Consider the following 19,139-nt stretch of genomic DNA (forward strand, 5'->3'; position numbering starts at 1 on the left):
TCGTGAAAATCTTAATTTTAACTTTTCACATATAATGATTATATAATCCAGCTAGTTTATGCCTACATTTTCAATAAATTATAACTCATATAATTTATCTGAGTTTGTATTCTAGCCACAAAGGGACCTAATCATCAAAACCGGACTTTTTATGAGACCAACCAAGCGGTTGCCTCAGGACCCGATCCAATAAGGGCTCCAAATTTATATACATAAATATATATGATATATGTTATTTGTTCTTTAACTCACTCCAAATCTCAACCTTAATTTTTGTTTACATTCAACAAATAAAATTTACGATCTCCTAATTCTATTAAGCCTGAAGGTAAGTAATTTTCTTCATGAATTATGCTTTATTTCCATTTCAAATATTCTTTATAAATACACATTTATATTTATTTGTAGATTAATCTATCAAAAGATACTCACTGAAAATGAAATTTACTTCCGATATGGGCACAGTAATGTGCTTAGAGATTATGTTAATTAAATATATAACTAAAGCCCGCATCACATTATTTAAATTTTTTAATGAGTTATAATTGAATTATGAGTTTTATATAAATTTAATATGCGACTTGTGTAATTAATATGTGCATAGTCTAAGGAAATAAAATAAATTGTGAATATAGCTTGAATGTGTGGATCGTTGAAAGATAAAATTTACTGTTTTTTGGGATTTCTTTGTCCTTTCATTTTGTGGTTTAGACTCAAAAAATTCTTTGATTTTATAGTTTCTACAATGATAGAGACTAAAAGTGTATTTTCTACAAAAATTATTTTCGATCAACAATGTCGCAAGATAGACTAAATGAGCTAACTATGTTGTCGATTGAGAAAGAAATGGTCTGACAATTAGATTACACAGATTTAATAAATATTTTCGCCTCTAAAAAACTAGGCGAGTAGTAGTTATGTATTTATTTTAAATATTTATTGAGTTGTTATTGATGTAATATATTAGTTTTGATATACCAATGTATTTATTATTATTATATTTTGTTATTTGCAAATTGAATTTTATATTTATTACTGCAACAAGAAGGCTCATTTTTCAATTTTCGTTTCAGATCTCATTCAACACAGGTACGACTCTGCTGATCATACCCAATTAACGAATTATAATAAATTATCTTGATATAATCAACTTATGATTATTCAAAATAATTTATTGATCTTATTATATTATACTAAAAAAACAATATTTCAGTCTCAATTTAATTGAAATTACTGTAACATAAATAACTAGTTACATCATATGATTGATTGATCCAACAATCAATACATCTCTTTATATAAAATAGATAATTTGAGTCGATAATTTCTCAAACCGAAAAAAAGTAGTTCTCTTATGAGATGGTCTTACGAATATTCTTTATCTATGAGAAGGGTCGACCCTATATATATTCACAATATAAAGTAATATTCTTAGCATAAAAAAGTAATATTTTTTCATGGATGACCCAAATAAGATATATGTCTCACAAAATACGATCCGTGAGATCGTCTCAAACAAATTTTTTTCCACCAAACTGATGATTGACCTCCACACCTCACTTAATGACGGAGTACAGTGGGTTATACGTCTGCCGATCTTGCTAACTCACTTTGAAATTGAGGAGCCATTCTCGCCATTGTATGTTAATAATTCTAACCGAAAGTGACGGAAGATATCGATCATATAGTAGCTATTATTTATTTATTTGAGTAGGTCTCATGTGAGACCGTCTCACGGATCTCAATCTGTGAGACGGGTCAACCCTACCCATATTCACAATAAAAAGTAATACTCTTAGCATAAAAAGTAATACTTTTTCATTGATTATCCAAATAAAGATCCGTCTCACAAAATACGACTCGTGAGACCGTCTCACACAAGTTTTTGTCTATTTATTTATTAATTAAATTACTGCCTTATGTACGATTTATACAACGAAGTAATAATTATTTTGCTAATTAAATATATGCAAACATAATATTTTATATTGAAAGAGATAAAATTAATGTATTAATGTTGTGGATTTTCATAACAATTAACAACCACTATCTCTATCCGTATGGGTGACACAACAAATCCAAAGGGATGCAATTAATGATAAGGTTGCATGTGATGATTTGATTTTTGATGTGATTGGATTTGATATATATTGTGTATAAATTATTAATTAATATCCAGATTCTATTTATTTATCAATATAAACAGTATTTATTATTAGTTGTCAAGTGTATGCATGTTCTTCAACACCCCAAGTGAGCAGCTCCATATAAGTTCAAATACTCTAGGTTATCGCATTGGATACTCATTCTTCTTGTAGTTTGAAAATTATATGTTCCATTCTATTACATTTTACGTTTCTAGAGTAGACAATGGGAAATCGGGGAGTTGAGAGAATGTTAGGCATCGTCTTTTTTGGCGAAGAAAATCTTTAATCGTTATCTTTCGAGTGCGTATTGAGCAAATTCTCGAGCTTAAAGCAGTATTGACAACTGGGTAAACCGCACTAATATTGGTAGGGAAAATTGAATTTGCGATCACTGTTAGAGTATGTGTTTAGCGAGTGATCAACTTGTGGTTTGTGATTTATTGACTCTTATGTAAAAAATAATATTTATTTTTATAATTTTTTAATGTTTTATCTGATTATAATTTTACTTTATCTGTATACATATTAATGTACTTTAAGTTTTATGAGGTACTCGATCGAGTTGATCATGAAATTTGTTATGAAGTGTACTGTATATTGTAAATATATACGTAATTGATTCAACTACCTAAAATAAGGATAAATGTCACCCAATCTTAACACTATTATATGTGATGAAAACATCACGTTTAAATAGTAAGGACATGATGATATCCATTAAACAGATGAGTGATCATTTGATGAAGTATTGAACAACTCTCTCTCGAATTTTGCAAGTGGTTATCAGTTAGCGAGTGGATTAATATGAAGTTATGGTTGCACATCATTAATACTTTGATCCGAGACAACATGGAGGCTCTGCGTACTAACATTTACTTTGATATGTTTATCAACTCCATTGAGGGTTGTTAGGTTGTGAGGTTGAGTGTAATTTCAAAATACGTAGGGGTCAATGCATTGTAGTCGGATATTCGCCGTTTGTCTATATGTGTATATATCTTATGTGATATGATGAGTTAATAGTAGAAGGAGTCTCTAACTAGATCAAGAAATATACCTTAGGGAAATGTGTTATATTAGTTGCATGTACAATGTCATTATTATTAATCAAATATATATCACATAGTTATCAAATTCATTGCAACTCTCGACATACCAATAGTTACAGATTCGATCGCGATATATAATTGAAGGGGCAATACAGTCGCTGACCGCAACTTACTATTTCTTGCAGGCACTTCCGGTGATACCTAGGAGATTATGAGGTTATGCGACTTGACGCTCTTACCATGATCTGATTGGTGCAATCAAACATGATGACTTCTGACGTTCTTGATCAAAATGTTGATGTAAAAAATGTAGCTAATTAGTGTAAGACCGAATAAGAAAAGATGTTTTAAATCACATGAAGTTGTGAACCCACGACTAGTTGTATCCCTGAACCATTGAAATTCAACAAATATTGTATTTTGTGCTTGTGTGACTCTCGTTGAGATTGTCGAATTCAAAAAGTCAAATTCGACGATTGTAGTTTGATGGACATCAAATAGAGTGATTATAAAGAAGTTTATGAGTATATTCCATTATTGGAAGTCGTGGAAGTTAGCTAAATTGACAGCTCAGTGGAAAATTTTCACTTCGAATTTTTTCGTAATTCATCATATGAACAAGATATATACCTCAGATACATCAAAGTCATTTGATCGTCGATCGTAGTTGTAAAGAGTTCACAATGATTAATTTAGTGAATTTAGAAAATATTAATTAAATAATAAATTAATAGTAATTACTACTAAATATAAGATTATCAATGAAATATCCTAGAAAAACATAGAAATAATCGATTGATTGATAATTAATTAAGTAATTTAATAGTAGTTATTTAATCTTATCTGATAGACTAAATATAAGATTTTGACTACTGAACTGCATGCTCGATATTTGCAAAAGTATTTTTAATTAAGCTGTTGTGTTTACAAATTCTTATGTTGCTAAATGATTTGCAAAAGTATTTTTAATTAAGCTGTTGTGTTTACAAATTCTTATGTTGCTAAATGATTGTTGTCTTAAAAAGACAGAAATGTCCAGGCTGTTAGATTGCTTTGATTTTGCTAGATACAGTTGTCAGGATAATAAATTAATAATAACAAATTAAAGACGAAATGGGAAAAGGATCGTTAGGATTTTCATCATTTGGTGTCTAAATTCAAGAGGTCAATTTAGTACCTGATTTTGGAAGCTTTTTTTGACTTTTTTAAAATTATAATATCAAATGATTTCATGAAAATTATGTTTGATATGGTGGACTAAAATACGATAATATTGATAATCGTTCCATGTCAGCAAAAACTTATGTGAAACGATTTCATGGGTCGTATTTTGTGAGACGAATATATTATTTGGGTCATCCATGAAAAAAATTATTTTTTATGCTAAGAGTATTACTTTTTATTGCGAATATCGGTAGGGTTGACCCGTTTCATAAATAAAATTCGTGAGACCATCTCACAAGAAACCTATTCATTTATGTTTGTCCTGATTATTGTTAGACGATACATATATTTCAAGAAATTCTTATGTAATTTTTAAAATTAACGAATGTAAATATAATATTGATACAAACCTCGAGAAAGATACATGTATTTGTCTAAGTTAATTACATGTTTTGTAATTATTGCGAATATCTAGAGTTAAGAGAGATTTATGTAATTAACTCAATATAAAATGTTACTTTACCTTAGAAAGGCTCATAATGGTTACTTTACTTTACAATATCTTGTAATATCATATTCAATAATTTATACAAAACACTTAATCAATTATCATATAATTTTATTTAACATCAGACATTAAAATTAATAAAGAGTAATTTATAAATTTATGAAAGTTATACTACCCAATAGGTAAATAATTTGGGATATTACACTTTTTGAGTTTATAACTCAACATTGATGTTCGCGTTGAGAGTCGACGTAGCTGAATAAATGACTTAAAAAAGAGCTATCATCGGACTATCGTCAATAAAAAAAATATAAGATATATTAAATGCATGATGCATGCGCTGTCTAAAGTAGGTCACCGTGAACGTTGGCTTATCAAGAAGTCGTCGTGTTACAAATGTCTCAAATCGAATATTAAAATTAATAAAGAGTAGCTTATAAATCAATTAATATTATACAACCCCAAAAACAAGCTTTTTGAAATGATACACTATTGAATTCATAACTTAACAATATGATTTTTTTTTTCTTTCATGGCGCGTAATTATGATCAAAAAACGTATCTAGGAGTTTTGAAAGCCACCAATAAATTAATTGATTAATTTAAAAATATAAAGTCCATCAGTTTCTATTTGTAATTAATTAATTTTTAACAGTATAACAATGTAATTCAAATAACCAATGAGATAATTTAAAATCCACCCCATTGATTTCATTGCTAAAATCAATTAGGTTGCGTTTAGATTAATGTATTTGAAATATAAAATAATGAATTCGACTTAGTAAAGGATATGTGAAATTCTCAAACGACACGAACATTGACGGTGCAATTGAATCGAGGTTTTTTGAATCCATGTATTCAAATGCATTTTTTTTTATTACAAAACACATGAGGAGGGGAAGATCGAACCCGGAGAACCGGCTAATCTGGCAGGGGATGAGACCATGAGCTACAAGCCCGGTCTCAAATGCATTTATATTATTTAGACAAGTTAAACAAATTAAATGAAGATTATTTATGCTATAATTGCCGTAATCGTATTTTAAAATACTTAAAATATTAGAGTAATTTGAAATTCATTGCATTTATAACGTAAAAAATAGGAAATATTTTTATTTTAAGTTGTTTAAATATGAAAATGAATCGGAAATCATGTATTTCAAGCGACTCAATCCAAATATAATCTTAATGTAGTTGAAATCTATAATTATTATTGAAATTAATTAAATTGATATATAATGAATTTCAAATCACCTTCCTCCATTCAAACAAGTCAATGAAACCTCAGCTGGGCCTGTCGTCACCTACGTCAAATTTAGAGCCCAACTAAAACCAACGTTTTAGAGTAAAAGGCCCATAGTGGAACCGGCCCAAAATAAGTCGGTGAAATAGACCGTCTTTATTACCCATTAAGCAACAGTATATATAATTCGGCCCACACCGAGCTTCGTCTCATTTCTCTCCCTCTCTCCGGATCCACTCGGAGACGCTTGAATCACTCGTTTAGCTTCGATACCCTCTAAACCCTACTGGAATTCCCCAAAATCTCTGAACTTTGTATCCATGTTTTGTTTTCTGTGAAATCATGTACAACAACGGGCAGGACATGTGGAACAATAATATGAATAATCTGACGCCGCCGGGGACGAGTGGAAGCGGCGTAGCTGCGGGGATGCCTCCTCCTCCCCCGCCTCCGGGAACAAGCGGAGTGCAACCGGTTGCTCCTCCTCCTCCGCCGTCTTTGCCGCCATCGTACACAGTGGTTCCGAGCGAGGTGCAGCTTGACGAGAGAGCGAGGAAGTGGATGCAGCTCAACACGAAACGGTACAGCGATAAGAGGAAGTTTGGATTCGTTGAGACGCAGAAGGAGGACATGCCTCCCGAACACGTGAGGAAAATCATTCGGTATGTTTACTTGCATTTTTTCTGTACTGCCTACTTGCTATTCAAACTCTTGCTTGCTTTCGTATTTAGATATGTTTCCTGGATCTTTGATTGTATTTTTTTGAAGTTTTTAGTTGTTTATGTTTAATCGCTGCTATTGATTAGTGATGGCTTGTTTCATTCATTTAGCTAGCTACTCTTTGATAGTGCTTCCTTTGTCGGCCGGAAAATTTAGTCTTTTCTGCAAATTTTTTTTCCCTTTGAAGTTTTATGAATCTCATTTTATTTTTACTGAGAATTTGGTTCTCCTTGATTTATTAGACACAGCTTGTGAAACTTAAGACAATTAGTAGTTAGTGATCACTCTTAGTCTTACTGGTGATTCTATGCCGCCTTCAAGGTTGATATATCGCCAGTATTTATTTCAGACTGTTCCTCGAAATAAAACTCTATGCCAATATCTTTCAGAATCCTGTAAAGTTGGCCAGTTTGGTGGATTCTGATTTATGATGTTACTGGCATTTTTAGACCAAGAAATGTGAAAGTCTCGTCTTACCTTGCGGTGATGGTGAAAGAACTGAAGATAATGAAGTGAAAACATGTCCTATTTTTTGGGCTATACTACTTGAATTAGTTTCAGTTGGTTCAACCATGACATGCTTTTAATTTTAATTTTCTAACAGCTAACTTATGCTGTCTGATGATGTAAGTTGATATTTTGTCTATTTAAATACTAGACTATCATTTACTAAAATTTTCTGTCACTCTTTACAAGTGTTCGTCGAGTACAATTTTGAATTTTAAGTTTTGGCTCTTGCTTCTCAAAGATAACTTCATTTACCATTCATATATTTGTTTGACCACTCATTCATCTTTTTACAACTACAACTTCGTCCGCGTCCATTTATGAACTACTTGCTTTTAAGAAGTGAATGTTTTGTTTGCAGCTACCATACGTACACTGTGTTTTAATCCGCCTTTTAAAAGGTGCCGCTTAGGCCAGAGCAGTCGCCGCCCCGATTTTAAACAGCGATGGTGCTGTAAAAAATTGGCTGCCTAAGCTGGCTAGTCGTCACCTAGGCGGCTCAAAATCCATCTAGGCGACCTTTTTTTTTTTAAAATTGTCCGACATTTTTCAATCAATTTGCATAGGATATATATAATTTTTTTTAAACTTTTAAAAAAGTTGTCCGACATATTTTTCGGTCAATTTGTAATTGTATCAGACGAAGAAGAAGAATATGCCATTGGTTTTGACTTTTGAGTTTGAATACATTCTAAAGGAATTATTGGAAAAATATGGAGATAAAGAAGAAGAATTAGATATTTAGGTAAAAACGAAAAACTGCCTAGGTGCTAGGCGTGGGTGCCCACGTACCGCCCACTACTTTTTAGAACAGTGGTTTTATGTTATTTAGCTCTTGACCAGTTTGACATGGCTTTCTCTTACCCTCACTTTATATAGTTTCCTCTGATAATATAACTATTAGAATTTCTTCATTTTCTTATTTGGCAGAGACCATGGTGACATGTCGTCAAAGAAATTCCGTCACGACAAACGTGTCTATTTAGGAGCTCTTAAGTTTGTCCCACATGCTGTATATAAACTTCTTGAAAATATGCCCATGCCTTGGGAACAGGTATTCATGTTTGATTGATGATGTGATGGTTTACCTCTTGAATGATTTGTGATGTAGTACAAGGAGACATGTATTGATTTGCTTTTGGTTTGTGTCCATAGGTTCGTGAAGTGAAGGTTCTTTACCATATTACTGGTGCTATTACCTTCGTAAATGAAATACCATGGGTTGTTGAACCAATCTATTTAGCTCAGGTATGGCTTTATGCGTGCAAATCTACACCTATGTCCTCAGCTTTCTCTTTGTTGTCTAGTAACCTTTTCGGGGAGTTTTTATTTATTCTTAACATCATATAGTTCTGAATTTATGTTTACATTGCATATGATAATCTTTTAGTGGGGAACCATGTGGATCATGATGCGAAGAGAGAAAAGAGATAGACGTCACTTCAAGAGAATGCGCTTTCCTCCATTTGATGATGAAGAACCCCCGCTGGACTATGCTGATAATATCCTAGATGTGGATCCTTTGGAGCCAATCCAGTTAGAGATGGATGAGGAAGAAGATTCAGCTGTTCATACTTGGTTCTATGATCATAAACCTCTTGTGAAAACAAAGCTTATAAACGGACCCAGCTACCGAAAGTGGCATCTGTCACTTCCAATTATGGCCACATTACACCGGCTTTCTGGACAGTTGCTTTCTGATCTGACCGATGGCAATTATTTTTACCTTTTTGACATGGAGTCATTTTTCACTGCAAAGGCACTGAACATGTGCATACCTGGTATGATGGATAAATTGGATGCATACTTTACTGCAGAAACATTAGTTTTATAATTGTAGATGTGTTTGTGAATTTGTCTACATTTGAATTATTCATCTATTGTGCAATGACGCAATATCTGTGGAGCGCTCTGTTGCATGCCTTCTACAGATCATCTTCTCCTAATGGTTTTTAGATTGATAAGTGAAGATTATGGTCCATGTTTGTCTCTTTTCTTGTATATGCTCTGACAATGTCCTTTGGCAGGTGGACCTAAGTTTGAACCTTTGTATCGTGACATGGAGAAAGGTGATGAAGATTGGAATGAATTTAATGACATTAATAAACTTATCATCCGGTCTCCTCTCAGGACCGAGTACAGGATTGCATTCCCTCACCTGTATAATAATAGACCCAGGAAAGTAAAGCTTTGTATCTATCACACTCCAATGATTATGTACATAAAAACTGAGGATCCCGATTTACCTGCATTTTATTATGATCCTCTTATTCACCCAATAACAAGTACAAATAAAGATAGACGAGATAAGAAGAATTATGAAGAAGATGAAGATGATGATTTTGTCTTGCCGGAGGAGGTTGAACCATTACTTTCCGGAACACCGATCTACACTGACACTACAGCTGCTGGAATTTCGCTTTTGTTTGCCCCACGCCCTTTTAACATGCGATCTGGTCGGATGCGGCGGGCTGAAGATATACCTCTTGTATCTGAATGGTTTAAGGAACACTGGTAAGCTTCAATTTTTTAATTTCTCAAGTTATGTATGTTGAAGGATTGCCTTATCTAAACAGTTAATGCCTTATTCTCATAATATTTTCTATATTGCATTTCTTCAGTCCTCCATCATACCCTGTTAAAGTTCGAGTTAGTTACCAGAAACTGTTGAAATGTTTTGTGTTGAATGAGCTGCATCACCGACCTCCAAAGGCTCAGAAGAAGAAGCACTTATTCAGGTCTCTGCAAGCCACAAAGTTTTTCCAGACTACCGAACTTGATTGGGCTGAAGCTGGTCTTCAAGTTTGTAAGCAAGGGTACAATATGCTGAATTTACTGATCCACAGGAAGAATTTGAACTACCTCCACCTTGACTATAATTTTAACTTGAAGCCTGTGAAGACCCTTACTACCAAGGAACGCAAAAAGTCACGGTTTGGTAATGCTTTTCATCTTTGTCGTGAAATTCTGCGTTTGACAAAGCTTGTTGTTGATGCAAATATTCAGTTCCGGTTGGGAAATGTCGATGCGTTTCAGTTGGCAGATGGGCTGCAATACATTTTTTCACATGTTGGCCAGTTAACTGGTATGTACCGGTATAAATACAGGCTCATGCGGCAGATTCGAATGTGCAAAGATTTGAAGCATTTGATTTATTACCGATTTAATACTGGGCCTGTTGGAAAAGGTCCTGGATGTGGTTTCTGGGCACCTATGTGGAGGGTATGGTTGTTTTTTCTTCGTGGAATAGTGCCTCTCTTGGAAAGGTGGTTGGGGAATTTACTTGCTAGACAGTTTGAGGGACGTCATTCCAAAGGAGTGGCTAAAACAGTGACAAAGCAGCGTGTTGAAAGCCACTTCGATTTGGAGCTTCGTGCTGCTGTCATGCACGATGTTCTTGATGCTATGCCAGGTTAGTATATAAACAGTTTCTTTTTTTTTTTGAAATCTTTTTTCTTTCAACTACCACGTTACTTAAACATCCTTTTACCATGTTCATTTGACTGCAGAGGGTATTAAACAAAATAAAGCAAGAACTATTTTGCAGCATTTGAGTGAAGCATGGCGTTGCTGGAAAGCAAATATTCCCTGGAAGGTATTTTTACTGTTCGGCTATTCCTTGTGATGTTCTTGATGGTAATATCATTATCTTGTTTAATTGGACTTGTGCTAAAGTTTGCTGTCAATTATCTTTCCTCGTATTAGGTACCTGGTTTACCTGTTCCCATTGAGAACATGATACTACGTTATGTCAAGTCTAAAGCTGATTGGTGGACGAATGTCGCTCATTATAATCGTGAACGTATCAGGAGAGGAGCAACAGTTGATAAAACTGTTTGTCGAAAAAATCTTGGAAGGTTGACTCGCCTTTGGCTAAAGGCAGAACAGGTACGATCTTTTTATCTTGTCCTCACTTAGAAGTTGTGTTGTAATCTGGATGCTTGCTCCAGTCTTTCTTCCTCCTGTGGTTTTTATTAATGTTCTCTGTAATGCCGCTTTCTGAAACTTCTTCTTTGCTCTGTCTTCAGGAACGCCAGCACAACTACCTGAAAGATGGCCCATATGTCACACCTGAGGAAGCGGTGGCAATATACACAACTACTGTGCATTGGTTGGAATCAAGAAAATTCTCTCCTATACCATTCCCTCCATTATCTTACAAGCATGACACAAAGCTTCTCATTCTTGCTTTGGAGAGATTGAAGGAATCTTATAGTGTTGCTGTCAGGCTAAACCAGCTACAAAGAGAAGAGTTGGGTCTGATTGAACAAGCCTATGACAATCCTCACGAGGCATTGTCTCGTATTAAGCGTCATTTGCTCACTCAGCGTGCCTTCAAGGAAGTAAGTTGTGAAAGAATCCCAATTCCTATATGTAAATTCACCGCTTTTGTGAAGTGTAAATGTTCTCATAAGTTGCAATGTTTTGTGGTTTAATCGTGAGAAAGACTTGCTGATTACCGTCACATGCAATTTTTCGGAAAGAAACATGTTTTGCTAATTATTGAGTTGTCTGCAGGTTGGCATTGAGTTCATGGATTTATATAGCTATCTGATTCCAGTCTATGAGATTGAACCACTTGAAAAGATTACTGATGCATATCTCGATCAGTACCTGTGGTACGAAGGTGATAAGCGCCACCTTTTTCCAAATTGGATTAAGCCTGCAGATTCAGAACCACCACCATTGCTAGTTTACAAATGGTGTCAGGGTATAAATAACTTACAAGGCATTTGGGACACTAGTGAAGGACAGTGCGTGGTGATGCTTCAGACCAAATTCGAGAAATTTTTCGAAAAAATTGATCTAACCATGCTTAACAGGTAATCAACATGATTTACTCTGTTATTTTAGGGTTTAAAATCACTCACTTATATTAAATTTTCATATTTTTTTAGGCTTCTTCGGCTGGTTCTTGACCATAATATAGCTGATTATGTTACTGCGAAGAACAATGTTGTCCTTTCGTACAAAGATATGAGTCATACAAACTCATATGGGCTTATCCGTGGTCTGCAGTTTGCTTCTTTTGTGGTGCAGTACTTTGGACTTGTCTTGGACCTCCTACTTCTTGGTCTTACTCGAGCCAGTGAAATTGCTGGTCCTCCGCAGATGCCTAATGAGTTTATTACATACCATGACACTAGAATCGAAACACGGCATCCAATTCGGTTGTACTCCAGATACATTGATAAGGTTCATATACTATTTCGCTTTACTCATGAAGAGGCTCGGGACCTTATCCAGCGATATCTCACAGAGCATCCTGATCCCAATAATGAAAATATGGTTGGCTATAATAACAAAAAGTGCTGGCCAAGAGATGCCAGAATGCGACTCATGAAGCATGATGGTAGTGCTCTTCTTTGCTAACCGCCTTCAAGTATTTCGTATTATTTTTAAACTTTTATTGTAATGTCAAACCTAATTAAATTTGATTCAAACTTTTTGGTCATGGTATTTTTTTTATCTTGCAGTCAATCTAGGGAGAAGTGTCTTTTGGGATATGAAGAACCGTCTACCTAGAAGCATCACCACACTTGAATGGGAGAACAGCTTTGTATCTGTCTACAGCAAAGACAATCCGAATTTGCTCTTTAGCATGTATGTTAGCTTCATCTATCTTCTATTACTCTACCTTTTCAACTATATTACTTTACATCTGCTTGATACATGCGTGCACCCATATACATATAACTTGGAACATAATAAAATAATGATGCGTGCAGGTCTGGATTTGAAATTCGTATTTTACCGAAGATAAGAATGACACAAGAGGCTTTCAGCAATACAAGAGATGGGGTTTGGAACCTTCAAAATGAACAGACAAAAGAACGCACTGCTGTTGCTTTCCTACGGGTAGATGATGAACACATGAAAGTGTTTGAGAATCGAGTAAGACAGATTCTCATGTCCTCTGGTTCAACAACATTTACAAAGATTGTCAACAAATGGAATACAGCTCTTATAGGTAATGGTTTGATATCTCTTTCTAAAGCTTCGAGTTTCTTCCAAAATGCTTGAACTGGACTGTTACAGTGCTGCTGGTGTTTTTTTTTAATGCTGAATAGTTTTTGTTTTACTTCTGCAGGTCTTATGACTTATTTCCGTGAAGCAACTGTGCATACACAGGAGCTCTTGGATTTACTAGTAAAATGTGAAAATAAAATACAGACGCGTATTAAGATTGGGCTGAATTCTAAGATGCCTAGCAGGTAAAGATACAGATTATTCTTGTGGTTTTATATTATTCTCTGTATACTGACTTTTGAGAATTTTTTGAAATTTCTTCTTTTCAGGTTCCCACCAGTCATCTTTTACACACCAAAGGAAATTGGAGGTCTTGGAATGCTCTCAATGGGGCACATATTGATTCCCCAGAGTGACCTTCGGCACAGTAAACAGACAGACGTCGGTGTGACTCATTTTAGAAGTGGGATGAGTCATGAAGAGGACCAGTTGATTCCCAATTTGTATCGCTACATACAGGTACGAGGAATTCAAATAGTGCTTTTACCATGTCTTTTGCTCTAAATTCACCTTGTTGTTTACCTCTATCTTGCCTTCGATTTTGTGACAGCCATGGGAGAGTGAGTTCATTGATTCACAGCGTGTTTGGGCTGAATATGCATTGAAGAGGCAGGAAGCCCAGGCACAGAACAGACGTTTAACACTGGAAGATTTGGAAGTAAGCTTAAAACTATTTTTCTTTTGGAATCTGTAGTTTTTTTGTTCATTTTGCCTTTTGGGGGTATAGCATTAGTTATACACTTAAAACTGTTGGGAGCTGCAATTGTCAAGGTATCTCTCTGATGAGATCTCTCTTCACACCCTCAAAAAATGTAAAAACATGATAACTGAAGGAAAGAAAAATAGAGATTTGATTGGCATTGTGTGTCAAGGTTTAGTATGGTTGGGACTTTTCCTGTTACATCTAGGTTTACTTAGGTGTTCACTTTGATAGGGCATTTTTACTAGTTATTTTGTTTTAATAAAAGCATGTTAACACATTTCTTTCTATTTGATTTGTAGGATTCTTGGGATCGTGGAATACCTCGAATTAATACTCTATTTCAAAAGGATCGACACACCCTTGCTTATGACAAAGGGTGGAGAGTGAGAACAGATTTTAAACAGTATCAGGTCCTGAAACAAAATCCATTTTGGTGGACGCACCAGAGGCATGATGGGAAGTTGTGGAACTTAAACAACTATCGTACTGATGTCATTCAAGCTCTGGGAGGAGTCGAAGGAATTCTTGAGCATACATTGTTCAAGGGAACATAGTAAGTGACTGTATTTTTATGTGGCTTAATACAATTTTATGTGGAAATACCATTTTTGTTAAATGTTGGGTTGAATGTTCTATTGCTTGGTCTTTGGCTTTATCAACTTGATGACACCATATTTCCTTCTTGTTTTTCCAGCTTCCCTACATGGGAGGGTCTTTTCTGGGAGAAAGCTTCAGGTTTTGAGGAGTCCATGAAGTATAAGAAATTAACCAATGCACAAAGATCTGGGCTCAATCAAATTCCTAACAGAAGGTTTACACTTTGGTGGTCACCAACTATAAACCGAGCAAACGTATATGTTGGTTTCCAAGTGCAGCTGGATCTTACTGGGATTTTTATGCATGGAAAGATACCAACTCTTAAGATATCTCTGATTCAGATATTCCGTGCGCATTTGTGGCAGAAGATACATGAGAGTGTGGTGATGGACCTTTGCCAGGTTTTGGATCAAGAGTTGGACGCCCTGGAGATTGAAACTGTTCAGAAAGAGACAATTCATCCAAGAAAGAGCTACAAAATGAACAGCTCGTGTGCTGACATTCTCCTCTTTGCCGCTCATAGATGGCTTATGTCAAAGCCCAGTCTTGTGGCTGAATCAAAGGATGTGTTTGACCAAAAAGCCAGCAATAAATACTGGATAGATGTTCAACTTCGCTGGGGTGACTATGATTCCCATGATATTGAACGATACAACAGGGCGAAATTTATGGATTACACAACAGATAATATGTCCATCTATCCAGCACCAACTGGTATGCTCTTTCGATGGTAGATGATTTATTACAAGTGCTGATACCTCAGATCAAGTAACTTGGTTGATTCCACGTGCAGGGGTAATGATAGGACTTGATCTTGCCTACAACTTGCATTCTGCTTTTGGAAATTGGTTTCCTGGGTCAAAACCATTACTTGCCCAGGCCATGAACAAGATAATGAAGGTGCTATGTCATTTTTTGTTTCAACATTTATTGTCGCTGAATAATTAGCTAGGTATTCTAATGTTAGAATCTTTTGGATGCAGTCAAATCCAGCGCTATACGTATTAAGAGAACGTATAAGGAAAGGGCTGCAGTTGTATTCCTCAGAACCTACAGAGCCTTATCTATCATCTCAGAACTATGGGGAAATATTCAGCAATCAGATAATCTGGTTTGTTGATGACACAAATGTGTATCGAGTCACCATTCACAAGACTTTCGAGGGAAATCTTACGACAAAACCTATTAATGGTGCAATTTTTATTTTCAACCCCAGAACTGGTCAACTCTTTCTGAAGGTTGGTGTGTAGAACCTGCTATTTTTCCAAATATCTTGAAATTTATGCATAAATTTATTGTGTTTGTGTAAATCTCTTGCAGGTTATCCACACAAGTGTCTGGGCTGGGCAAAAGCGTCTTGGTCAGCTGGCCAAGTGGAAAACTGCTGAAGAAGTGGCTGCTCTGGTACGGTCATTGCCCGTCGAAGAACAGCCCAAGCAGATCATTGTGACTCGCAAGGGCATGTTGGATCCATTAGAGGTCCACTTGCTTGATTTCCCAAATATCGTGATAAAAGGAAGTGAGCTACAGTTACCGTTCCAGGCTTGCTTGAAGATTGAGAAATTTGGTGATCTAATATTGAAGGCCACAGAGCCACAAATGGTGTTGTTTAACATATACGATGATTGGCTGAAAAGTATCTCATCTTACACAGCATTCTCTAGGCTGATATTGATTTTGCGGGCTCTCCACGTCAACAATGAGAAGGCTAAGATGTTGCTGAAGCCTGACAAGACAATTGTCACTGAGGCTCATCACATCTGGCCTTCATTATCGGATGAACAGTGGATGAAGGTGAGATTTTCTGGTGATGCCCATGTGTGTAATAGTGGCTGTCATAAAAGTTTATGTTCCGACGGAAAATTACTACATTTCACATTACTGAGCAACACTCTCAAATGCGTTTTATTCTCTTGTGAACTGTAACATAGGTTGAAGTTGCTCTGAGAGATCTTATACTTTCCGACTATGCGAAGAAGAACAACGTGAACACGTCAGCATTAACCCAGTCTGAGATCCGTGATATAATTCTTGGAGCTGAGATTACTCCACCTTCACAACAGCGACAACAAATTGCTGAGATTGAGAAACAGGTGATCCTATATCATATGGCATAAATTGCAGTATTTTTATTGTTTTTCTGCTTGATTTTTTTAATCATAAATTGACTTTTATGTCCAGGCAAAGGAGGCTAGTCAGCTCACTGCAGTCACTACTAGGACCACAAATGTGCATGGGGACGAATTAATAGTCACCACTACAAGTCCCTATGAGCAAGCAGCATTTGGTTCGAAAACCGACTGGCGAGTAAGAGCAATATCTGCCACAAATCTTCATCTCCGGGTGAATCACATATATGTGAACTCTGAAGACATTAAGGTAATTTCATCCTAAGTCGCATTTGAATCAAGTACATATGGAAAACACTCGCTAAGATTGACTTTCTTGATCAGGAAACTGGATTCACGTACATCATGCCTAAAAATATTCTGAAGAACTTTATATGTATCGCTGACCTCCGCACTCAAATTTCCGGGTACCTTTTTGGAATAAGTCCTCCAGACAACCCTCAAGTCAAAGAGATACGCTGTATTGCAATGCCCCCTCAGTGGGGGACTCACCAGCAGGTTCATCTTCCATCAGCTCTTCCTGAGCATGATTTCCTGAACGATTTGGAGCCTCTAGGATGGATGCATACACAACCAAATGAACTTCCTCAGCTGTCACCCCAGGTTTATACTTGACCCGATCTATATACTTCGTTTACTCTCATTTTGCATGGACCCTTTTCTGTGGTCATTCTCACATCATCATCTAATGCTGAATAATATAGGACCTTGCGGCTCATGCGCGGATCTTGTCAAACAACAAACAATGGGATGGAGAGAAGTGCATAATTCTGACCTGCAGTTTCACTCCTGGTTCTTGCTCTTTAACAGCATATAAGTTGACCCCTTCTGGATATGAATGGGGAAAAAGCAACACCGATGCTGCGAGTAACCCCCATGGGTACCTTCCGACTTTCTACGAGAAAGTTCAAATGCTTTTGAGTGATCGATTCCTCGGTTTCTACATGGTACATCATTCTCCTCCAGTTCTTATGCGTAATCTTCTTATTCTTCTCTCTTGCTGGTCTCTTTTGTGATAAAATTTTGGTTGTGCAGGTTCCGGACAATGGTCCATGGAATTACAATTTTATGGGGGTGAAACATACTGTGGGCATGAAATATGGGATGAAACTCGGGACGCCTCGAGAATACTATCACGAGGATCATCGGCCCACTCATTTCCTGGAGTTCAGCAACTTGGAGGAAGGCGAAACTGCAGAAGGTGATAGGGAAGATACCTTTGCTTAATGTAGCATTGCCCCCAGGGCTTCTTGTTATCTAAAGTTCGAAGGTTTTTTTTTTTATTTACCTTCTGTTGAGCAACTCCACTTCGAAGAAATCCAACAAATGTACAACTCTGTGTCTATGTTGTTCAGTAAAGTAAATACGAAAATTAGAATATAATTGTATAAACACAAAATAAAATAGATCCACGCCATTCATAGATGTATACTAGAAGCCTGTCTGTTCTAAAGATTAAGTATCAATTTGTTAGTATAGTCTCATGGATGCATCACCTAAAAGACCATGTTAAGGAATTGTTATCATATGTATTATATATTAGTAAAATTGATTAATATTAATTTTGGTACGTAATCCACTTTTAACGTATTACTAAAATGTTTTACCTCCCTCTTTGATCACAAATAAGTTTTATCAATTTTTTGTTTTGGTCTCTTAAGTATTCAAACTTGGGTTTTAGTCTTATAATATTGTCATTTTTTTTATAAAGTTGTAACGCAGCACATGAGACAATCATTTTTGTGTATCAAATATACTCCGACGGCAAAACCAAAAAACAACATGAATGGGTAAGATCTTGTCACACATACAATTTCAAAAAAAAAAGTGAATCTTATATATGCATGAGCAAATCTTAGACATCCATCCTATCACGGGACAATGTCCACATAAGTAGGATGAAATATACCGTTCAACGGGCAACTTCAAGGAGATAGAGAGGCGGTTTAGGGGCTTGCGAAAGTCAATGCATTCAAATCAACTCCCTTAATGACTTATATAGACGGTTTAATCGAGCAAATAATCCGAGAATAAATCAAGGTAAAAGGATCATAGAATTTCACATTAAATTTTTTTTAAAAAATTTGTTGCGTATTTAGATAATTGAATATAATGTAATTAGAGTACAACAGAAGACGTAGCACTAAAACAAGAACAAACAAAAGCTAGCTATTGAGAATTAACAGACTTTTAGTTATATTATTCTTGAAGATGATTAAACAGGTAGCAAAGCCTATTGAACAATGTTTCCATATATAATTTACCATCTAGTCACAAATAACTCTATATTTACAACATCACACTCGATTTTCAAGAAATCTTTGATCACATATCCATAAAAC

At 35.6% G+C, this 19,139-nt stretch overlaps 1 protein-coding gene across 1 annotated transcript; it reads left to right on the top strand.

The window, feature by feature from the left end:
• The first annotated feature begins 6,318 nt into the window (after positions 1 to 6,318).
• LOC140803449 (pre-mRNA-processing-splicing factor 8A) lies at positions 6,319 to 18,180 on the top strand. Its single transcript, XM_073159328.1, has 26 exons — positions 6,319 to 6,773; positions 8,269 to 8,392; positions 8,494 to 8,586; positions 8,729 to 9,119; positions 9,366 to 9,852; positions 9,960 to 10,750; positions 10,848 to 10,933; positions 11,044 to 11,226; positions 11,367 to 11,681; positions 11,857 to 12,161; positions 12,237 to 12,691; positions 12,816 to 12,942; positions 13,068 to 13,309; positions 13,430 to 13,553; positions 13,638 to 13,827; positions 13,919 to 14,026; positions 14,371 to 14,624; positions 14,766 to 15,382; positions 15,462 to 15,568; positions 15,652 to 15,906; positions 15,989 to 16,462; positions 16,600 to 16,761; positions 16,850 to 17,047; positions 17,122 to 17,400; positions 17,502 to 17,744; positions 17,833 to 18,180. Exons 1-26 carry the CDS (start codon positions 6,454 to 6,456, stop codon positions 18,022 to 18,024), a joined length of 7,122 nt encoding a protein of 2,373 aa, XP_073015429.1. The 5' UTR covers positions 6,319 to 6,453; the 3' UTR covers positions 18,025 to 18,180.
• Positions 18,181 to 19,139: the final 959 nt, after the last annotated feature.

This window comes from Primulina eburnea, chromosome 10 (genome assembly GCF_022965805.1).
Source record: "Primulina eburnea isolate SZY01 chromosome 10, ASM2296580v1, whole genome shotgun sequence".
NCBI classification, from domain to species: domain Eukaryota; kingdom Viridiplantae; phylum Streptophyta; class Magnoliopsida; order Lamiales; family Gesneriaceae; genus Primulina; species Primulina eburnea.

Bases quoted from the DNA above. Each gene is read 5' to 3' on its own strand.
- LOC140803449 (XM_073159328.1), top strand. From the start codon at position 6,454: ATGTACAACAACGGGCAGGACATGTGGAACAATAATATGAATAATCTG. The intron at 12,162-12,236 runs GTAATCAACATG...ATATTTTTTTAG, and splicing joins GATCTAACCATGCTTAACAG to GCTTCTTCGGCTGGTTCTTG. The intron at 14,625-14,765 runs GTAAGTGACTGT...TTGTTTTTCCAG, and splicing joins ACATTGTTCAAGGGAACATA to CTTCCCTACATGGGAGGGTC.